At 41.2% G+C, this 19,851-nt stretch overlaps 3 protein-coding genes across 8 annotated transcripts; 1 reads left to right on the top strand and 2 right to left on the bottom strand.

Annotated features, from left to right (window-relative positions):
- Positions 1-66: 66 nt before the first annotated feature.
- tatdn1 (TatD DNase domain containing 1) lies at positions 67-4,920 on the bottom strand. 3 transcript variants are annotated; one of them, XM_085149222.1, is made up of 12 exons: positions 4,721-4,920; positions 3,968-4,033; positions 3,839-3,888; positions 2,271-2,334; positions 2,001-2,144; positions 1,863-1,905; positions 1,414-1,499; positions 1,292-1,332; positions 898-974; positions 746-816; positions 352-478; positions 67-227 (listed from the first exon to the last, which is right to left on the bottom strand). In XM_085149222.1, the coding sequence occupies exons 1-12, from the start codon at positions 4,791-4,793 to the stop codon at positions 125-127; spliced, it is 945 nt and encodes a 314-aa protein (XP_085005348.1). In that variant the 5' UTR covers positions 4,794-4,920; the 3' UTR covers positions 67-124. The 3 variants fall into 3 exon arrangements, with proteins under 3 accessions (XP_085005348.1, XP_085005350.1, XP_085005349.1); XM_085149224.1 differs by lacking the exon at positions 3,839-3,888 and having other exon boundaries at positions 4,721-4,801; XM_085149223.1 differs by lacking the exon at positions 3,839-3,888 and having other exon boundaries at positions 3,968-4,914.
- An 87-nt stretch (positions 4,921-5,007) lies between these two features.
- ndufb9 (NADH:ubiquinone oxidoreductase subunit B9) lies at positions 5,008-8,485 on the top strand. The gene is made up of 4 exons (XM_085149259.1): positions 5,008-5,165; positions 7,035-7,227; positions 7,392-7,505; positions 8,119-8,485. Exons 1-4 carry the CDS (start codon positions 5,077-5,079, stop codon positions 8,248-8,250), a joined length of 528 nt encoding a protein of 175 aa, XP_085005385.1. The 5' UTR covers positions 5,008-5,076; the 3' UTR covers positions 8,251-8,485.
- LOC146492580 (fibrinogen-like protein 1) lies at positions 7,190-19,545 on the bottom strand. 4 transcript variants are annotated; one of them, XM_085149205.1, is made up of 8 exons: positions 19,341-19,545; positions 16,942-17,082; positions 13,859-14,652; positions 11,611-11,842; positions 11,381-11,527; positions 11,075-11,291; positions 9,839-10,034; positions 7,190-9,710 (listed from the first exon to the last, which is right to left on the bottom strand). In XM_085149205.1, exons 3-8 carry the CDS (start codon positions 14,477-14,479, stop codon positions 9,564-9,566), a joined length of 1,560 nt encoding a protein of 519 aa, XP_085005331.1. In that variant the 5' UTR covers positions 14,480-14,652; positions 16,942-17,082; positions 19,341-19,545; the 3' UTR covers positions 7,190-9,563. The 4 variants fall into 4 exon arrangements, with proteins under 4 accessions (XP_085005331.1, XP_085005334.1, XP_085005332.1 ...); XM_085149208.1 differs by having other exon boundaries at positions 11,393-11,527; positions 19,341-19,544; XM_085149206.1 differs by lacking the exons at positions 16,942-17,082; positions 19,341-19,545 and having other exon boundaries at positions 13,859-15,381.
- Between the last annotated feature and the right edge of the window lie 306 nt (positions 19,546-19,851).

The raw sequence follows: 19,851 nt of genomic DNA on the forward strand, positions 1-19,851 counted from the left end.
AATATGTTTATTTACTGTAAACACAAATAATATAACAGTATAAGTGGTTTGTCCTGAGGCGCACAAACAGATTCATAAAAGAATATTAATGACACATCGGTGAGTCTGATGATGTCATTTATTATCAGCTTGAGCTGAAGAAGACTTTGACAGTGTTGTTGTAGATTGTGTTGCCCAGCTCCAGTGGATCCTCCTCCCTCGCTGCTGCCATCACCTCCAGGACTTGTCTGCAAGAGACAAATAGTGAAATCTTAAAATTAAAGGTCTATTGTGTTTAACAATATTCATGCTTCAGTGCGACGTCTGATTGTATCCATTGGATTTATAAAGCGTTTCCCTTTAGTGACTCACATGATATGACAGGGCTCATTCCGGTCCTTCAGGCAGTGTCCTGCCTCCCACTTCTTCTTTGTGGGAAATGTAGTTTTAACACATTTGGACCCGGCATGAGTGTTCTTCACACCACACCACGGGGCGTCTGGAAATGAGCAGGAAGGTGGAAATCCATAAATAACATGAATGTAGCATTTAAAGAACTGTAACATCAGCAAAATATTTCTATAAAGTGAGCACAAACCTATTTTAATCTAATATATTCCCTCTTATTGGTGATACAGCTTCAACAAGAATATAAAACCAATGACTCCAGAGCTTTAAGAAAACTTTATATTAAAGGTTCACTGTGTGATCAAACTCAGGCCACATTCTGCCAAAAGCTTTAAAATAAACAGACTGTGTGACTCACCTGTTTCTACCATGAGCCTCTCTGTGGGGATCGACTTCATAGCTTCAATATTGGCCTCTGTTTTCAAGGAACTGAAAGATATGGAAGTGAGACTCAGTGTGATTCAGGTCACGTTCAAGGAAACCGAACAACATTTCTCAAGATTATCCCACCATCCATTTATTCCAATATAGAGGTCCAGGTCAATGAGAGCAGCAGCGTCGTCTGCAGTTCCGTCAAACGAGTGGACCTGAAATTCAAATGAGCAATAACGCAGAAGAATTATGATCAGATTCATTCATAAAGTGACTCAGTGGCTTTTTAAATATGCAAACAATGTTTTGCAAATTAGTTTTATTGAATGAAATCAGGTTTGTTTGTGAATTTATACCAACAAAAGTATTAACTTCAAAGAATTTGACATTTTAGGTCCTTAATCTGTTTACATCGAGTATTGTAACCTGTCACAGAAATAATTCACTTTTACAGAGGTTGTTTTTGCATCTCCAGGATTTGGAAAGCATATCCTCCTCCGTCTATGATATTTAGATATCATATCATCCTTACCACTCCTCCAACACATCGGTCTCGATTTCTCTTCATGATGTCTGTGGAAACAAAAACAGTTGAATGTTTCGCATAAAAATCTAATTCCTGAAACAGATCAGGTGTCTGCTTCACAAACCTACCGATGAACTCCTGATGGGAGTTTCTGCAGTGGAGGAACATGGGCAGCTTGGTCTCCTCCACCAGGTCAAACTGCTTCTCAAAGTATCTGCAACACAGCAGAAGGAGCAAATTGAGGCACAAGAAACAAAAGTCCACAAGGGCCATTTAAGCTAAAGGCCATTTTCTTATAGACTTCTAAAGAAAGCAGGTTAAAGGTACTTTCACTTTTCAGACTCGGAAACAATCTGCAAGTCTGTGGAGTCATAAATGAACCATGTTTATTAGAAGGAAATCTTCAGGGGAAAAACGCTTTTAGACTTTCTGGCACATCTATCAGGTTTCACTGGTAACTTAAAGGATGCAGTCACTATTAAAATTCCCAATGTGGCCTTAAAAAATGGCCGCCGAGTGGCAAGTTTTGCTTCTAGAAGGCCTTTTTTCAAAACTCGTGAAAATCACACAAACGTACTTGAGCTGAGTTTCTTTTGGGCAAAATTCCAGCCTGTCAAAATCTGAAACGAGGAGAAAAGAAACATATTCATGGTTGAACGCTAAGAGTGGGTAACCCACAGAGTGAAAAATAAATAAGGTGCTCGTGTACACACACCGAGTCCACACTCTCCGATGGCCACCACCTTTCCTCTGTGTGCTGCTGCCAGCTCCCTCAGCCCAGTTAAATACTGGGATTCTCCATTCTGCTCAAACTCACCGCACCGGGTGGGATGGCAGCCGACCGTGCAGTAGAACTCATCTGTGATGAAGGAGGGGTCTTGTTAAAGGTGAGACGCTCCAGCACGGAGGAAAACATTAGGTAGGTTTGGCTGATTCTTTAAGACCACAAATCATTTAGTTGCACTAAACGTGCTGTCGTTATTACCTCTGGTCTCAGCTAGTTTAAGAGCTTCCCTGCTGTCCTCAAGGCTCCCCCCTGTGATCATAAACTGCAGTGAAGATAAAACACGCAATCATTACAACTGAGAACAAATAACTGTCAAATTACAGATTTCCAACATACACAAATAAGAGTAACTATGACTTTATATTAGGGCTGCCACGATTAGTCGACTAGTCACGATTATGTCGACTATCAAAATCGTCGACAACTAATTTAATAGTCGACGCCTCGTTTGAAGCTTTGTAAGATCACAAAAGACGTAGGAATAAGTAGTAGGATTTAAGAGTGTAATAACGGACTGAAACAGAAGATGGCAGCACTGCATGTACAAGGATGCCAGCTGCCGTTAAACCCCGAAGAAGAAGAAGTAGCTCTGTCCCAGAATTCATAGCGCAGCCCAGCGCAGTTTCCAACAATGGCGGCAGCTAGTTAGTTTTAATATTACTCTTATTATTCTTTCTGGGTCACAAAATAAACGTTTAATATATTTTCAGGCGAGAATGTAGCTGTGTAAACCTCAAATATCTGCTCAGTTTATCAAGACACCACATATTTTCAAAAGCGCTCTGACGTTTTCGGAGACGTCTGTTACCCACTAGCTCGATAGCTAGCCGGGGGCTAGGCTAACTAGAGCCGTGAGCACACCGGACTCCCGACAAATAGTTTTCAAACCCACCGCCGTCTTTCGCTACTCAGGTTAAACATGATATATAAGTCACTTAGATAACTTAAAAATTTTATTGTTTGGCTTTTTTTAGTATTTTATTTGTTCCTGAGTAAATTGGTTTGGCTGAGATTAAAGTTATAGTTTTACACAGCTGAATAAACGTCAAGCAGACAGCTGATTATCAGAAGTGTGAGATGCTCGAGAATTTACTCCGGTGTCCTGTTATATTTTAGATAGCAAGGAGTTTATTAAACTTCACCAAAACAATCTGCAAATTTCATTAAAATTTAATAAACTATCATCTTGTCTTTATTTTTAGTTAGCACATATCTTAAACACTTAAAGCTGTAAGCTAATGATGGTTTTATAAGAGCAGATGCCGCTGGTGCAATAAGCTGTACGTTTTACATCCAATGGATGATGATCGACTAATCGCAAAAATAATCGGTGACTGGTCGACTATCAAAATAATCGTTTGTGGCAGCCCTAGTTTATATTATGTTTTATATCTGCATCGGCATCCTGACTACTTGCACCACAATTCTTTAGCATATATAATGAGGCTCAGCATGATAGAGTATACCGACTTATATGTTGAGTGTACTTAAAATATAGGTGAGGCTTTTTTTTGTTCTTGTTCTTCTCTTCTTTCCCTCATCGCCCGGTCCATTTCAGGGAGTGAAATAAATTAGGGTTTTGTCTGGGATATTAACACTCATAAACATCTCCAACAGCTATTAGCCAAACTGTTGCTGTAAAAATCTCTATCATCCCAGAATTTCACGATTACCTTTTTAAAACAAATCAACACTGCAGCGATCCCTGAAGTCATGGCTATGATTAAAATACACGAGGCTTCATCAAAGTGTTGGACACAGCATACCTTTTCAACTCCTACTTTGAGAGCTCGGTCAATGATCTCATTGAAGTCATCTGTCAGGAAAACGTGAGACTCAGAAAAACATCATGTGAACGGCCCCACAGTGAAAATAAGAGTGAAGCAGTAGCTCACCGTCATGTTTCTGCTTCCCTCTGTAGAGTCCTCTGAACATGGGATCTGTCAGATTCACCCCGATGTCTGAACAGCAAGAGCTCAGGATTTATCTACATGTACTGACTCAGAGAGTTACTGATTGTATCTTTGGAATTAAAGCATCACAGTATTGGTACCAGCATCATGCGAGAGACGCTCTGAGGTCACGTTATACAATAACACTGAACACATTTAGCAGTAATGGATACTTACAGACAATAGAAACACACTGAAAATACAGTCATATAACAAAACGAACTTTGTGTAGCTAGGACTACAACCCTACACAGCTTACAGCTGTCCTTAATGAAGAGCAACCACAGGCTGTATGCAGAGGAGCTGCAGGGACAGGTAAAGGGTTTGACTTGGTTAAATCTAATATACGGACCAGCACAGAGCTCATGCTGTGCTATATCTTCTACACATCTTCTTCATTGCCAGCACAACAGCACCAACTGCTGATCGGTCTACTATGAGCTGCCATCATGGCATCTGAACTACTGTAAACCTGAAATAAAGTGCCCGGTATACTGTATTCCTGCACAGCTGTGAGCCTGTCACTCAGTCTGTTCCTGCTGTGTTGTCATTTTCAAGAAGCTAACTTATTAGCACTGATGCTAACAAAACATGCAGGCTGCTCCGCTTTATAACCGTCAGCGGCAGCCAGTGACACTCGCTCTCTTCTACCTTTTCTGGTAGCGTTTAACAGGCGATAAAGCAGAGGCGACTTACCAATGAATTTGTTTTGTGCCATGGTTGAAATTCTCCTAGAAAGAACTACACATGCAGCTCTCACCACTCCCATAATGCCGCAGTACCGTAATAACTGTAACAGACCGGATCACTGTTACTGAAAAAGATTTTCGGCTACTCTTCTCATCTTATCCAAACATTTTAGACAATATCGAAAAAAAATTCGACGCGTGAAGATAATTTACACTCGTATAACTTACACTTAATACGTGACCAAAAAGAAATGTATTATATTCGCGCTGCTTTTTTAATATTTACGGGTTTAGCTTCCAGATGCCACAAAATCCCAGAATCCTTCGCGCTGCTCGGCGAGAAGGTGACAGGGGACGGCTAACATGGCCTCTGCCTATCTCACTCACCAGCAGAAAGTGCTGCGGCTTTACAAGAAGTCCTTGAGACACCTCGAGTCGTGGTGCATATTTAGGTAAGAAGGGCTTCTTAGTTAGTGTAGGACTGTGGAAAAAATATAGATTATCGGTGTTTTACATGCAGTAAGTTCACTGTCCTGCTAAGCTAACAGCGAAGCTAGCCGCTGCTAAGCCAGGTCACTCATTCCTCAAGTCTGACAGTTACACCTCCAAAGTGTTATCTTTGTGTCTCCACTTGTCATTCAGATGGGAATGTGCGTAAGAGATCGCGAAGTTGCAATAGTTTCATTTTAATCTTTTTGAGCAGGAGTCAGTATATGTTACTTGTATTTACATGGCGCCAGCTAGCGTCAAAAGCGGCTAATAACAAAGTTCTAGCTGAGCTCCCACTTGGCTCAGCTGCAGACAGGTTATTAAACACATTACTCTACTTAATCATTAGAGGCACTAGTCTAAACTTTATGTGGAAAATACTCCAAAGTTAGTTGTCATGATGTTTAATATTTAGGATAACTGGTATTCATTCAGTCACTCGGATGTAGCGTTATTTGTGTCAGTTCTGGTCTATGTGAATAAATGAAAGGCTTTCATTGGTGAAAGATCAATACATACAGTTAGGTCAGTAAGATTTTGGACATTGATCCATCCATCCGTCATCTTCTATTTATATGGAGTTAGGTTGTGGTGTCAGCAGGCTAAGTCCTTCCCCACACCCATACTTTCCAGTACCTCCTGAGGTGTTCCTAGATCACATGAGAAATACAATCTCTCCACCCCAGGGTTTCTTTCTGGTTTATCAGGAAGCATCCTAACATGATGCCCAAGCGACTTTGACCATCTCCTTTTACCACACAGGAGCAGCGTCTCTGCTCCAAAATCTGTTATGCTGAGCTCAGACACCGTATGGAGGAAACTAGTTTCAGCCTCATGCATTTGAGAGCATGAGTCTGTCAGATTTCATTACCATCGGTTAGGTCTGGGGCTCAGACTGGTAAATTGAAAAGTTGGCCTTTCCGTTCTCTTTACCATCCCAGCCTCATACAACACACACATTACTGCTGACGCCACACCAATCCATTGGTCAAACTAGTGCTCCACATTACAGATTTAATTTTACACTAGTAGTCAGCCAGTATTTAAATTGTTATTAGTTTTGTGCTTGTTTAGAAATATGACCTGCCTGCAGGAGCTTCACATTATGAAAAGAGATGGACAGAAGAATCAGTATCAGGGTTTTAATGTGAATCACCATGTTACCCACGTCAGCATAGAGTCTTTCTAATGAGGATTGAAGGCTGCTCTTTTAATGTTATTTATGTTGATTGTAAGAACAATAATATATATATTTTCATTTTAGAAAAAGTAAAGAGAAAATTGTTCATTTTCCTTCTTTAGAATTTGTTTTTAAAATGTTTTGCACTGATGATATTAAATGGTAAATGGCCTCTATTTATATAGCGCTTTACTAGTCCCTAAGGACCCCAAAGTGCTTTACATATCCAGTCATCCACCCATTCATACACTGGTGATGGCAGCTACATTGTAGCCACAGCCACCCTGGGGCGCACTGACAGAGGCGAGGCTGCCAGACACTAGCGCCACCGGGCCCTCTGACCACCACCAGTAGGCAACGGGTGAAGTGTCTTGCCCAAGGACACAACGACCGAGACTGTCCAAGCCGGGGCTCGAACCGGCAACCTTCCGATTACAAGGCGAACTCCCAACTCTTGAGCCACGATCGCCCCATATTAAGTTTTAAGAAAAGTCTTGTCTGTTTTATAGATATAATTCATATGTAATGTTTCTGTTAGTATAAAATATACACATGCTTATATTGTAACACTTTTTTTCTCTTGATGTCATGTAGTTGCTTCAAACATGTTGGTGGTCTCTCTTGAGGTCTGACTGTTGTTTTGTCATTATAGAGACAAGTACCGTTTCTACGCCTGCTTACTGCGGGCTCGCTTTGATGAAAACAAGACTGAGAAGGACATGGTGAAGGCCACCATGATGCTAAAGGCAGGAGAGGAGGAATTCTGGACAAACCAACATCCTCAGCCCTACATCTTCCCCGACTCTCCTGGAGGGACCTCATATGAGAGATACGAGTGCTACAAGGTAAAACAGAGCAACCGTGAAATTATTTCAAACTGTACCTGACTTTCTTTTTTCTGGACCTAACTTCTGGTCTGTTTGAACTAACTGGGGACAATGAAGTGAAAAAGCTGGCTGTCCTAATGTTGGATAGAGACGTGTCTGTGAGCTCTGCTTTGTCTCTGTAGGTCCCAGAGTGGGTGCTGGACCACTGGCACCCCTCGGAAAAGGCCATGTATCCTGATTATTTCTCCAAGAGAGAGCAGTGGAAGAAACTGAGGATGCAGAGCTGGGAGAAAGAGGTGGGCAGCAAACATTTACATGCCAGCATTACTTTTGACCTCCTTGTTTAACCTGGTTTCCTTTGCCTATGACAAGAAAGGTGCTACTTCCTGTTTTCCTGTTCCATATAGCTCAGCTTTTAGACTCTTCTTGGTTTTCTACTCTTGGATTCGTATGACGTCGTTGAGAGCAGATAATCCTAGACTTGGTCACAGCTTAACGAGAGCTGAGTTGATTGGTTAACTAGGTTAATTGGTGATTTTAAATTGGTTGTAGGTGTGAATATGAGTCTGTCTCGGTGTTAGCCCTGTGATAGGCTTGTCTCTCACCCTATGACATCTGGGATAAGTTCCAGCCCCTCTGCAAACCTGATTGGATAAATGGTTAAGAAACTTGATGGCTGGAGATAAATGGCTTGTTTTAGACAGGATGATCTAAGGCCTGTATAAGATAAATAGGAATTATTTTGAACTGTAAGTCATGCAAAGCTATTCAAGCAGAGCCCGATGCTGAGAACGTGGAGCTGGAACTGAATGTAAGGGTCCCTGTTGATGACAAACTCCAGTAGGTGGCACCAGAGTGCTTTTGTTGGACTGGAAACTTCAGGTCACCATTTCCTTCTTTGACTTCCAGGTTGCCCAGCTAGAGGCTGAGACCCCTGCTGTCGGACCGAAGTCCGAAGCTCTCCCTCCTGCCCGCAAAGAGGGCGACCTCCCCCCTCTGTGGTGGCAGTTCGTCACCCGTCCCAGAGAGCGCCCCACATAAAGGATCTTTTTCTCGTGGGCCTGCTCGTTCCTGCAACCTGAAGAAAATCTCACAACAACAGCATGAAGACAGGCTGACCCGTCATTACCATCTGTCTGTACAGAGTCATTTCTAAAGGAGTTCACCGGTGCAGGTTGCATTAATTAAGAAAAACAGCCTTTGTGAATTCAGAGTGACTAAGAAGTCCTGTAGATGTACCAGTTAATTCCTGTTCTAATAAATATGTGTATTAAAATTGACTGTGTGTTTTACTGCAGCTGAAACGTTTATTAGGTACCTGAAGGTCTGATCGACCAGATCATTTTACATGTTTCAGGAGTAAACAAAGTGTCAGAGCAGTGCATTAGATAAATGTTGCTTAACATTTAATTTAACGAAATAGAAAAGGCTCACAGTTCACTTTTACATGTTGAGACAAGAGTTTTTGTAGATCATTAAAGCGTTGAAAGGCATTATAGTCATCGGGAGAGTATGACCTTAAATATCATTAATGTTTAAAAAACCAAACTGAATCCTAAGCTGTTCCCAAACTCTGAGAGTGACCGCACTGTCACTTAAAATGATTGCCCACAAATCTGTGGTGTTACCGTTGATGGCCACAGACACGTGTCATGGTTCTTGTTAAACTGGCCTTGAGAAAAATTTCCCGAAGCTGCAGGAACCCCATGAACACGCTCATTAACATGTGCTGTTTAATTTGCTTGATAACAGAAATGTTAATAGTTTGTGGACCTGTGAGTTACTGATGTTAGCTGTGAAATCAAGTGTTACCAGTTGGTTTCTGTGCCAGCTGCTGCTCATGTTTCAGGAAATCTTCATCCTTTAAATTCCTCCAAACCAACAATGTGGAGCTTTCACTACTTTCTGAGTTGACTGTGCGTCTCAGGTTCAAGTCCAGTTGTGTGTCGGTTTGAATTTAAAGTGATTTCAGGGCCCTTGGTGTGGTTAAGAAAATCTTTAAGCATTTTATGACTGATAGAAATCCCTGCAAACAGCTCAAAAATAATCAGTTTTATTCATCATTTATGTTTAAAAAAAGCAAAAAGTTACAGAAGGAAATGATGCATTTTGGGGGAATATTTCCAGTACATAGTTGATTCTGGTACAGTTACTTCTGGAAGCTCTTGGTTGCTCAGCTACCATTGGGCAATTATTTGTGCAGCTAGTTTGGAAAAAATATCTGAATTAGCTACATTTCAGTGGCCAATGACTTTTTAAACAGCCTGTACAGAATCACCAGTCACTTTATAGAAAAATGTTTTCATAAATCGTCTTTGCTGCTGCAGAATCCTTGAGTGTCATTGAGAGTGTTTCTATGGTGACAGGCGTGGCCTGAAGTTATGTGGTCGTGCCATCATGGTGACCGCCTTCAGAGAGTAGAAGTCTGAATCCTTCCAGGAGAACCAAACAATGCCATCTGGCCCCAGCAAGTTCTGAGCTTTCAGAGAGTAGTGCCCCCCCTGATGGAGACACGTGGAAGCATCCGTCTAATTTTACCATCAAACCATTGTTTCTTTTATTTCATACTAATTTACTGTTATTCTCACAATTTTTGGCAGAAAAACAACTTTGTAGGAGTAGAACTTACCTTGTAGTAGACACCGTTGAGGTTAGCATAGAAACACTGGTGGAACCACCAGCCAGCGTGGCTGATCTCAGCACAGATGTTGCCTGTGTCTGGTGTGCTGAAACCCTGCAGGTCATGATACCAGCCGAACGAATCCTCCGCTGTCCCGCTGAAACCGGACACATGCAGGCGGTACTGGTTGTCCTCATCCTCGATTCTGCAGCGAGAGGAAAATAATCAAATCAAAACTATTCAACGTTGGCTGTTGATTTACACCTTGGCCACTGTTGTACTGTGCCAAACAGCTACTACTGTTTATAATAAGGTAGATGAAAGCCACAAGGTGGAAACGTTAGTGCCTTTTCATCTTTTATTGCATGTGACAGTTTTTGTTAAATGCAGCTCTGAATATAGTCTGTAAATCTGAATATAGTTCTGGGTCTGCAAAGAGAAGCCAGTGCGGACGTACACCTTCATTCTTTAACCAGCAGGGGGCAATCTCTTCTGGCAGCACAAAGGTGTCTGAGTGTAGAAATCTATAACAGAGCAGATCTACCATGCACTTTCAGTTTGAGGTTTTATGTATTTAATCTTCTTTCAGCTGCTCTCTTTAGGGGTAACCACAGCGGCCTACCTGCCTCCACCTCACCCTGTCCCCAGTATCCTCCAACACTACATCCATGCATCTCTGTGCTCTTCCCCTTTCCTCCTGCCTGGCAGCTCCATATTCAACATCCAGTATATCCTCTATTCCTCCTCTGCACAGGCTCAAACCATCTCAGTCTCACCACTCCAACCTTTTTCTCCAACCCTTCAGCATGACCTGTCCCTCTGATGAACTTATTTCTAATCCCGTCCATCCAAGTCACTCTTAAGATCTTAAGATCTTCATATCTCCTACGTCCAGCTCGGCCTCCTGCCTATTTGTTAGTGCCGCTGACTCCAAACCATAAATCATAAACCGGTCTTATTGAATACAGTAGGATCTTTTTTTTTTTGTAAGTGATGCTCCACGTTAGTGCCAAAAAGGAGTATAAGGCAGGTTTGCTTTAGGGCGAGCCTGCAGTGACATCAACAAGTCCCTATTATTTGAGCATCCCTCAGTTTTTCAGTTTTCATCACTTCCTGTTTAAAAACAACAAGACAGTGAAAATCAGACAGTCTTCATTAACCATCGTTAAGAGCACCTCTCTTACCGAGTAACTGTCCAGTTCCTGTGCATTTACCATCTTTCATTCTTCTAATGTGTCTGTTTACCTGAAAGTGTGGTACAGAGCATGTTTGTGGGCGTGGCTCCAGTCCTGCAGGTCGATGCGGAGGCTGTAGTGGCCCTGGTTAGACAGCCGGTGCAGGTGCTGGTTCCCCAGCCAGTGTTCACCTCGCGGCTCGCCAAAGCCATCACGGTACTCAGACCATCCACGGTTGAAGCTCACTGACCCATCACGGCGCCGCTGAAACACTGTCCAGCCTCCACCTGGTGCACACACACATAGAATTGTGTAAAGTGTGTGTAGTATCTGAGTGTTTCCATTACTGGCACTAGTATTGCAGGAACTAACACACCAGCTGTCTCACCCTCGGTGTCCATGTCGCAGTAGACAGGCCGGGCGGTGCCTGGTGACAGGACAATAGTGTAAACACCAGAACGACGGACACCGTTGTGATACAGCGAGGCACAGTCTGATGGACAGAACGACAGGGGCTGTACATCTGAAGGGAGACGGACAAAGTTAAAATGTACTGTGAAACATCAAACATCCCACAATTCATCACCGCGTTTGCTGCCGGTGCACCTGGTGGCAGTGTGTCTCGCATGCCGAGTGGTGCAGTCCTGATCACGTTGACCTTGCAGCCCGTGTTGTGACTCATGTGGCGCGCGGTCGCCGACAGGTTTCGGAGCTGCACCTGCAGCTCGTACAGCAGCGCCGCGTGCACGTGGAGCAGCGTGTCGGCCTCGGCGTGACGGCGCTCCAGAGAACGCAACCGCTGGTGAAAGGTTGAGTTTAAGCTAACACTTTCTTCACCCTGAGCAGTGCAATGAGAGAAGATTCACCTTACTGTGTGGTCATAGTGAGGTTAGTCAAATAAAGCCCTGAAAAAAGCAAATAGAAAGTAAAAAGAAGCTGAGATGGAGGAAGCTAGTAGGGGTACAACGATACTCGTATCGATATTGAACCGTTCGATACAGTGCTTTCGGTTCGGTACGCATATGTATGAACAATACAACATTTCCTTCTGACGATGCTGTCTGTGTTGAGCGCTCAGTGGATCTGCGCTCGACAGTGCAGCCTAGGCGGAGTAGTCGAGCGCAGATTCACTGAGCGCAGGGCAAGCTAGCAAGACAGAAGTTAAGCTCGTTGCAACATGGCAAATTGAACCTCCCCCACCCTCATTCAGATCTGGCCTTTGGAACTATTTTGGTTTTCATGAGACGTATGACCCTGAAGGTAAGCGCGTCATGGACAAAAGTAAAACAGTGTGTCGGATGTGCCAGCAATGCTCAATTACATTGGTGGGAACTAGTGCGTTAGCGCAGTTAGCTCGTTAACGTGTTGACGCCGTCCAGCCCCACGCACGGGGCGATCCGCGGTAGCTCGTTAACGGAGATTTGCCGTGTTGTGGCGTTAACATCATTTCAGATTAACGCTGACAGCACTAGTGGGAACACAACGAATATGACTGCACATTTACTCCGACATCATCCTAGTGCAAAGACAAGTGGAAGCAGACAAAAACAACAAGCACGCATGCTACAAACTTTACCCGAGTCATTTAGACAGCCGTTAGCACATGATTCTCCTTATGGGGACCTGATATGTTTAATATGCTGCTGAGAATATAGCCCAGAAGAAGCTTTTATTTTGAAAAGAGCCATTTCTCTGTAATAAAGTCTTTTCCAAAGATGAGGGATTTCTCCATCAGATAGATTAATTTTTTTATTACTTTGTTGTTTCAGCAACATTAAATTTAAAAACTGTACTTTTAAGTTAAAATATATATTTATAATTTTAATAAATGACAAATTAAAAAGGCATGAACATTTTTTTTGTATCGAAAAGATATCGAACCGTGAATTTTGTATATCGTTGCACCCCTAGAAGCTAGTTACCTTTTAGTCAGACAACTTCAGCTTGCTTCATTTGTGTGTTATAAAAAGCCAACGTACCATCATTTTATTGTGAATGTTATTATAAAGGGAACAACAGTAACTAAATATAGCCCTCTGTGGGGTCAGCTGATCTCTAAGATGAACAGTAACACAATTTAAAGAGTAATTCCTCCTGTCAGCTGACCTCTGTTTTACCAGGTGTTCCACAGGGCTCAATGCTCAGACCACTGCTGTTTAATATCTACATGTTTTCCTTTGACAAAAAGTTAACCACTTCAGCTGCTACTGAGCTCCAGACTGAGGAGGAAGGTTTGGCGGAAACGTAATGTCGTAATGTCCAAATGCCTCTGTGACTGAACTTAATGTTGAAACTTGGTACATAACATTATTTGTTTTAATTAATTATTGATTAGTTTTAGAAGCCTGCAGGGATCCATTGTGGGTTGGGCAGACTGAGAATGATGTAGGACCCCGGCCTGCAGCTAATCCTGTTAGCGTTCAGGGTTAATGAGGACTTAGTGAGTGTCAAGACAGAGAGATATAGCGAGATAAAGGAGAGCGTTGTATTTACCTGCATGAGTAATGTTCTCCACCCATTTAGATAAAAATCTTTTTTATTTCACTTTATTTTATTTATTTAATTTTTGAAACTCCAAAACGTTTCACTTTGTTGAGCTTTAATCGTGCATATGTTGTTCTTCTCTGTGTTTGGAGGATTTATTTTTCTCTTTTCTTCAGCACTAATTATAAGTAATCACACTACTAGAGACTAACTGTACTTTTTTCACTCAAATTATTTCTATTATTTCTTTGCTTTGGAGATATGACATCACACTCTTTTTTTAAGCCCACGTGTCTCAAAATACAAATCTATTCTTTACAAAGTTCAACACGACATTTCATGAACGTAGAGTAGACAGCAGGAAGTCTACCTGCATCTCCAGGGCCTTGACTCGATGCCGGTGGTTCCTCAGCTCCTCCTGGAGCCCTGACATCGTCTCTTTCAGCTCTTCCAGCTGCTCCTTTCTGTTTTCGTTCTCATGGAGCCAATAGGAGACGTCGTCTGTACACCGGAACATGTCTGGGCAGCGTTTTTGAGAATTTCCTACAGGAGGAAGTGTTGCCGTCAGTCGGCATTGTCCGTTAGACATCAGCTGACTGCTGAACTCGCCGCACTCTGACGCTGATAAATTGCTGATAGTCCGGTTGGTGCTATCTTCAGCGCCAGGGTTGTCATTGCGTATCACCAGTGGGGCGTCAGGGGTCAGGTCGGTAAGCGTTTCCGTAAAGGAGGTAAGAGGATGCCAGTCAGCATCCTCATAGTGGTCCTTTCTCATATCTGGCTCGTCCCAGTTTGTCTCCATGCTCGTGTCCCGTATGTCCCTGTTTGTTTGGATATTCCTAACCGGTGCATCGGTGTCGGTTTCTGTGAGGGTGTTGGGGTGGGCATCATCATCATGTGTAACATCTGAGACCCGAAAGTCACCGTCGACAGGCCGGACGCACCAAACAATCAGTAAGAAATAAAATATTAACACTTCAACCCGCTTCATTCTGAACAAATGACTCCTCCTTCCTGGCTGTTCACTTGTATCTGAAACAAATTCAGTTTACTGGTGAAATCAGTTTCAGTTACTGAGTCAGGATCAGACTCTGACATCATCGCAGAAAGATGCGGTCCAGATTTCACCCAAACGAAGGCATTAGGTCCAAAACTGTGGGAGATCTGAAAGAAAAAGTAAAAGAAGGTTTATTGTGACCTTTAAACTCAGAGCCACACCAGCCAGGTGTCTGTGAATGTGCGAACCCGATCCAAAACAATGAATGTGGTTTAGAGTGGAGCCACTGTTTTGAACTGAATCAGTACATAATCAAAAGCCATCCAGGAACAAATGAACTTCTTCACATCAGTCTTACAGCTCGTCTGTTAAGATTTCTGTTTTGTTGTGCCAAAATAACATTTCACAGGCATCTTAGATTAGATTAGATGAAACTTTATTTATCTCTCGGGTGGGTTCCTCCAGGAAATTCAGTTTCCAATAGCACAGCACCGACAGAAGTTGCAGAATGTGAGCAGGAATAACCATATATACACACAGTGTTGGGAAGGTTACTTTTAAAATGTATTCCATTACAGATTACAGATTACATGCCCCAAAATGTATTCTGTAACGTATTCCGTTACGTTACTCAATGAGAGTAACGTATTCTGAATACTTTGGATTACTTAATATATTATCATGCTGTTTACAACTACATGAATGTACTATTGCTGTGATTTATTACTGTTACTGAAGGTCCGCGGCTCCGAACCGTAGTAAAGGGACCTCTGGCTAATACGGTGGGTTCTGTGTCGGCTCGTAGCTGAAAACTAGCTTTACTTTGTTGTCTGGGTCAACTTTGCTAGCAGAGACAGAGAGAGGCGTTGAAAGGCTGCTCCAACAGAACTTATTGTTTCAGAGGAAAACACGAACACGGTGTACAGTCGAGTCTTAATAGCTTACTTACAACTGGGCTCGTCAGGCTCTCTTCTTGGCTGCAGTGGTTATTATTATATTTACATGCTTCCAGCTCCCGTTTCTGCTCGATGACAGCTCGTACTTTTCCTTTTTCTCCCTCCCTCGCTCACAGACACATAACGTGTATGGCAGTCCATTCTCCCTGCAGCACGGACTACACTGCCCATGATGCTACATTCTTTAGAGCTATACCTGTAGCATTCTGCCTGTTAGCTTAGCACAACAACAACAACAGGTGCTCTCTCACCCAGGAAACACGCAGAGAGAGGGCGTCACCCTGTAACCATGGCAACCGTAACGCTGCTGCCTGGAACAACAGAACGTAGCTGTCAAACAAAACCCAAACAGTCCTGACCCGCCACAATATGAAACAGGGAAGTACCGCCGTGTAATCCATTTATTTCAACAAAGTAACTGTATTCTAAATACCACCTTTTTAAACGGTAACTGTAACGGAATACAGTTACTCATATTTTGTATTTTAAATACGTAACGGCGGTACATGTATTCCGTTACTCCCCAACACTGTATACACATATAAATACAGAGTATATAATAGGGATAAATAGAATAAACAGAAATAAGAATGCAAGGGAATTGCACATTTCAACTATTGTGTGTCTATTGCACTGTTGGATATTTAAAAATCTCATAAATATTGCACAGTGAAAAAGGCGCTACAGCTCAGTTGTCCCCTCCTGCGAGGAGTTAAACGGTTTGATGGTGTGCGGGACAACGGAGAGAAGGCTTGGTGGATATTCAGAATTTAAAAAGGCTTTTTCCATCAAGATGACGATCCTTGTTTAATTTTGAACGTTTTACCTTCAGCAGGCCTCTTCCTGCAGCCTTTACACCTGAAACATGGCTGGACTTTGGCCTAAAAACATTCTCATATATCATTTAATGTACCAGGTATATGTAAGCACACGACTTGGGGCAAGTTGAGAGTTTTGCCTTTTCCACACAACAACTACAATCTGACCTTTTGTTGTTATTCCCCAACACAAACAGAGCAGACATTAAATAGCCTCAATCTGCAAACTTTTTAATATAACCTATATAATGACCTCCTATAGGAATAGTGCAGATAATACACAAGTGGTCAAGTGGGCCTCAAGTTTAGCTTTATTTATAAAGCAGGAATTATAAAGATCAGAGACAAAACACTTGTATTAGTGCTGCAGTGCTGAAGATGGTCAAACTGTAAAGGAGGAGTAAAAGTTGATGAAACTCATTAACATACTGCGCCGAACACTGAATCTTGTAGCTTTGACAATAAAACTGAATGAGTGCCGACTCTGAGTGTCTGTCCTCAACAGGTGTTTGCAGTGATTTTCTTAGAAATGATTTAAATCAGGTAAAACTAGTCCTCCTAAGAAAACCTGATAAGTTTGAGAAAATGTGTAATAAAAGTGTAACAGCAGTACACCAGACGATTAAACCTGCTGAGCTGACTACAGATCGTTTTATATTTAAGCTGAAAACCACTCTCCTACCTGCTGCCACGTCTCAGTGCTGAATTCAGCTGAATGGAAAAGCGTCAGGACAGCCAGGAAGCAGCATGTGTGTCTGTTCGTTCAGCACCGGGTATGACATCGTATCCTTATAATCCTCTAATGAGATTGGCAGCCAGTGGCCTGGAAAGTAATAGATTACATATAATGGGATTAGAGTAATGTGACAACAAGTTACAGTAATTGCATTACAGTAAACTAAAGAGGACTTTGTGTGTTTTAACTCTTTGCTTTAAGTGTATTAATTTTTTTGTGTTTTTACCGATCAGAACTTATTTTGTCCCCTATTCAGTATAAATCTGTGATTTTAGGTGAAGCTTTTTCAACCACGGATAACGCACATGTGACAATTATTGTTGAGAAAATGTATAATTTAAAGAACTGATGTGTTTAAATATCAAATAAATCTGAAACCTTGTTTGTACTCTGGACGTGCTTCCTGATGCAACCTCAAAGTGATTCGTGTTTCCTCCTGCGACAGGACAAGGGATCTTTCAGTTGTTAAGCAAACATGTAAATCACCACACTATGGAGACACAAATGAGTTGCTGCTACAGGCTGCAAACGGATGTAATCTGAAATACCTGTAAAACTCACTCAGCTGTCAGATTCAGCTGTGCTTCGTTTTTAAATTAGATGTTAACATTATGATAAAACTACCTGATGATTTATAAGACTGTCTTTCTGCTAATGCTGTTACTGTGAATATTAATTCCAGATCTTTAAAACTGTCCAATTTCAGTATATTTATTGTCTTTGTTGAGTGTCGTCTCTCTCTCACACAGAGTCAGGCAGAACATAACAACTGGAAGTTTCCGACTTTTTTAATACTGTCAATATCTTCAGTTTGAGTCCAACTGACTACTTTTTCCATCAGACCATTAGCTCTTCGTTTTATCCCCAAGAATACTTGAGTTTTTAATGGACCGAATGTTCAAGGCTGTTTCCGCCTTTAATGGGTTTCTGTTTCCCGTTTACCTCCACAAGCTGCTCCGTTTGTTCCATTAGAGAAACAGAAAGAACTGGAAAAAAGGTCACGATGCTCTCAAAACGGACTTTAGATTTATGTTTGACTTTCAGAGCTTTGATTTATGCTTAAATTGCTTTCAACACAAAAGTTATTTGAAATAATGTGACATGCTGCAAGTGATAAGATTAAAAAACTCTGTTGTATTATGATAATACTGTGAGTAAGGGCTTATCACGGGAGAACAAAGATGCTGATGCCTTAAGCAAACCATAAGAACAGGTGGTGTCAGTGTGTGGGTGGTGCTTCCTTTGCTTTCACTAACTGTTAATTGCTGCATAAATCAAATCAAATTCAAATTTTATTTGTACATACACAGTCATACACAGTACGATATGCAGTGAAATGCTTAGACAACTGCTCGTGACCTAAAGAAAAAAGAAAAGGCTATGAATAAGATAGGAAATAAATATGAAAATTAAAAAGGGTAAATTTAACTAGGAAGGAATAAAATAAAAATAAAATATAAAAATTAAAGTTAAAAATGAAATAACTGTACAACACAAATTAGAATGAAGGGTAAATTTAACTGGGAAAGAATAAGATAAAATATATAAATTAAAGTTGAAAATAAAATAACTGTACAACAAAATACACAATACACAGTGAAATGAAGAATATAATGTCCAGTGTTGTGCAATCCACATTATTTAGTGTCTTGTGCAGTGCAAATATGCTTAAAGTGAGCATAGAGATACAGCATAGAGATACAGAAACTACTTTGTTAGCACAGGAAGAGATGAGCCTTTGAGTAAAATATTGTATGATTTTTGATAATGTGACGCTATTCCATCTGTCATGACAGCAGCTGAAGTGCTGAGTTAGAGTGCAGTATGGTGAGTAAAAACATGAAAAATGTATACATTTAATTAGTTGCTTTTGCATGTTTAGTGTTGAGGTTTTTTCTTTTCTTTTTCTACCCTTCATCCACCCTGACATCCTCCCCACACTAAATGACTGGTTTCCCTCTGGGATAATTCATGCAACCACTAGAGGGTGGTGTGGTTACAGTTTTTTCTGAATTGCTAAAACACTAAATCTCATTGTAAAAACTAAACTGTCAACTATGAAAACTCTTTCATCAAATCAACCTCACAGTTGCCAAAATCTTAAACACTATTCATCTGGTGAGGACACCTGTGATGGCCAAACCCGTGGCCACACTCTAACGTTGGTGACTTTTGTATTTTCATTCTTCATTTGAACATAGTAATACATTTTAGTTACCAATAACTTTATTGATTGGTTTGGATACATTTGTCCTATTTGTAAGCGCGCACATTTAGTTTACTTATGTATTCATACTACTTCATTTCTTTGATTTTTGACTAATCTTTGTCTTTTTATTTCTTACCTGCCATCATCCCTGGGAGTTGCTGGACAAAAGATGGCAGCCAGGGTTTGAAACCATTAAATGCAAAGGAAGATAATTGGACCACACCACCACTTCCTGCTGAAGGGGAGAATGTGTGTTTTCTTTACTTTAAAAACAAAGTATTTGTATTTAATTAAATATTTGAGTTTAGGGTTTAATGGGTTTTGGTTTTCTTCTTTCGTGTTTAGTTTATTAACAAAGTAGATTGTACTGCATTGTTTGTGATTTATGATTGTTTGTTTGTTACCCCTCATGTGTCACAATGGTCTGATCAGCCATTATATATACCCTTGTATGTCATTTCATGTTTAGGTCAGTTATGTATGTTTGGGCAGTCATTTGGTTTGTTAAGTTTCTCTGTATCTCAGTCTGTGCCCGAGTTCAGTTTTGTTTCTTTGACCTCTTTTATGAGCTCAACATTTATTAGTTTTGTAAACATAATTTTTGGGGGTTAAATAAATGAAAACTATATTTTTCTAATAATTCCTGG

This window comes from Neolamprologus multifasciatus, chromosome 22 (assembly GCF_963576455.1).
Source record: "Neolamprologus multifasciatus chromosome 22, fNeoMul1.2, whole genome shotgun sequence".
In the NCBI taxonomy this organism is placed as follows: Eukaryota; Metazoa; Chordata; class Actinopteri; order Cichliformes; family Cichlidae; genus Neolamprologus; species Neolamprologus multifasciatus.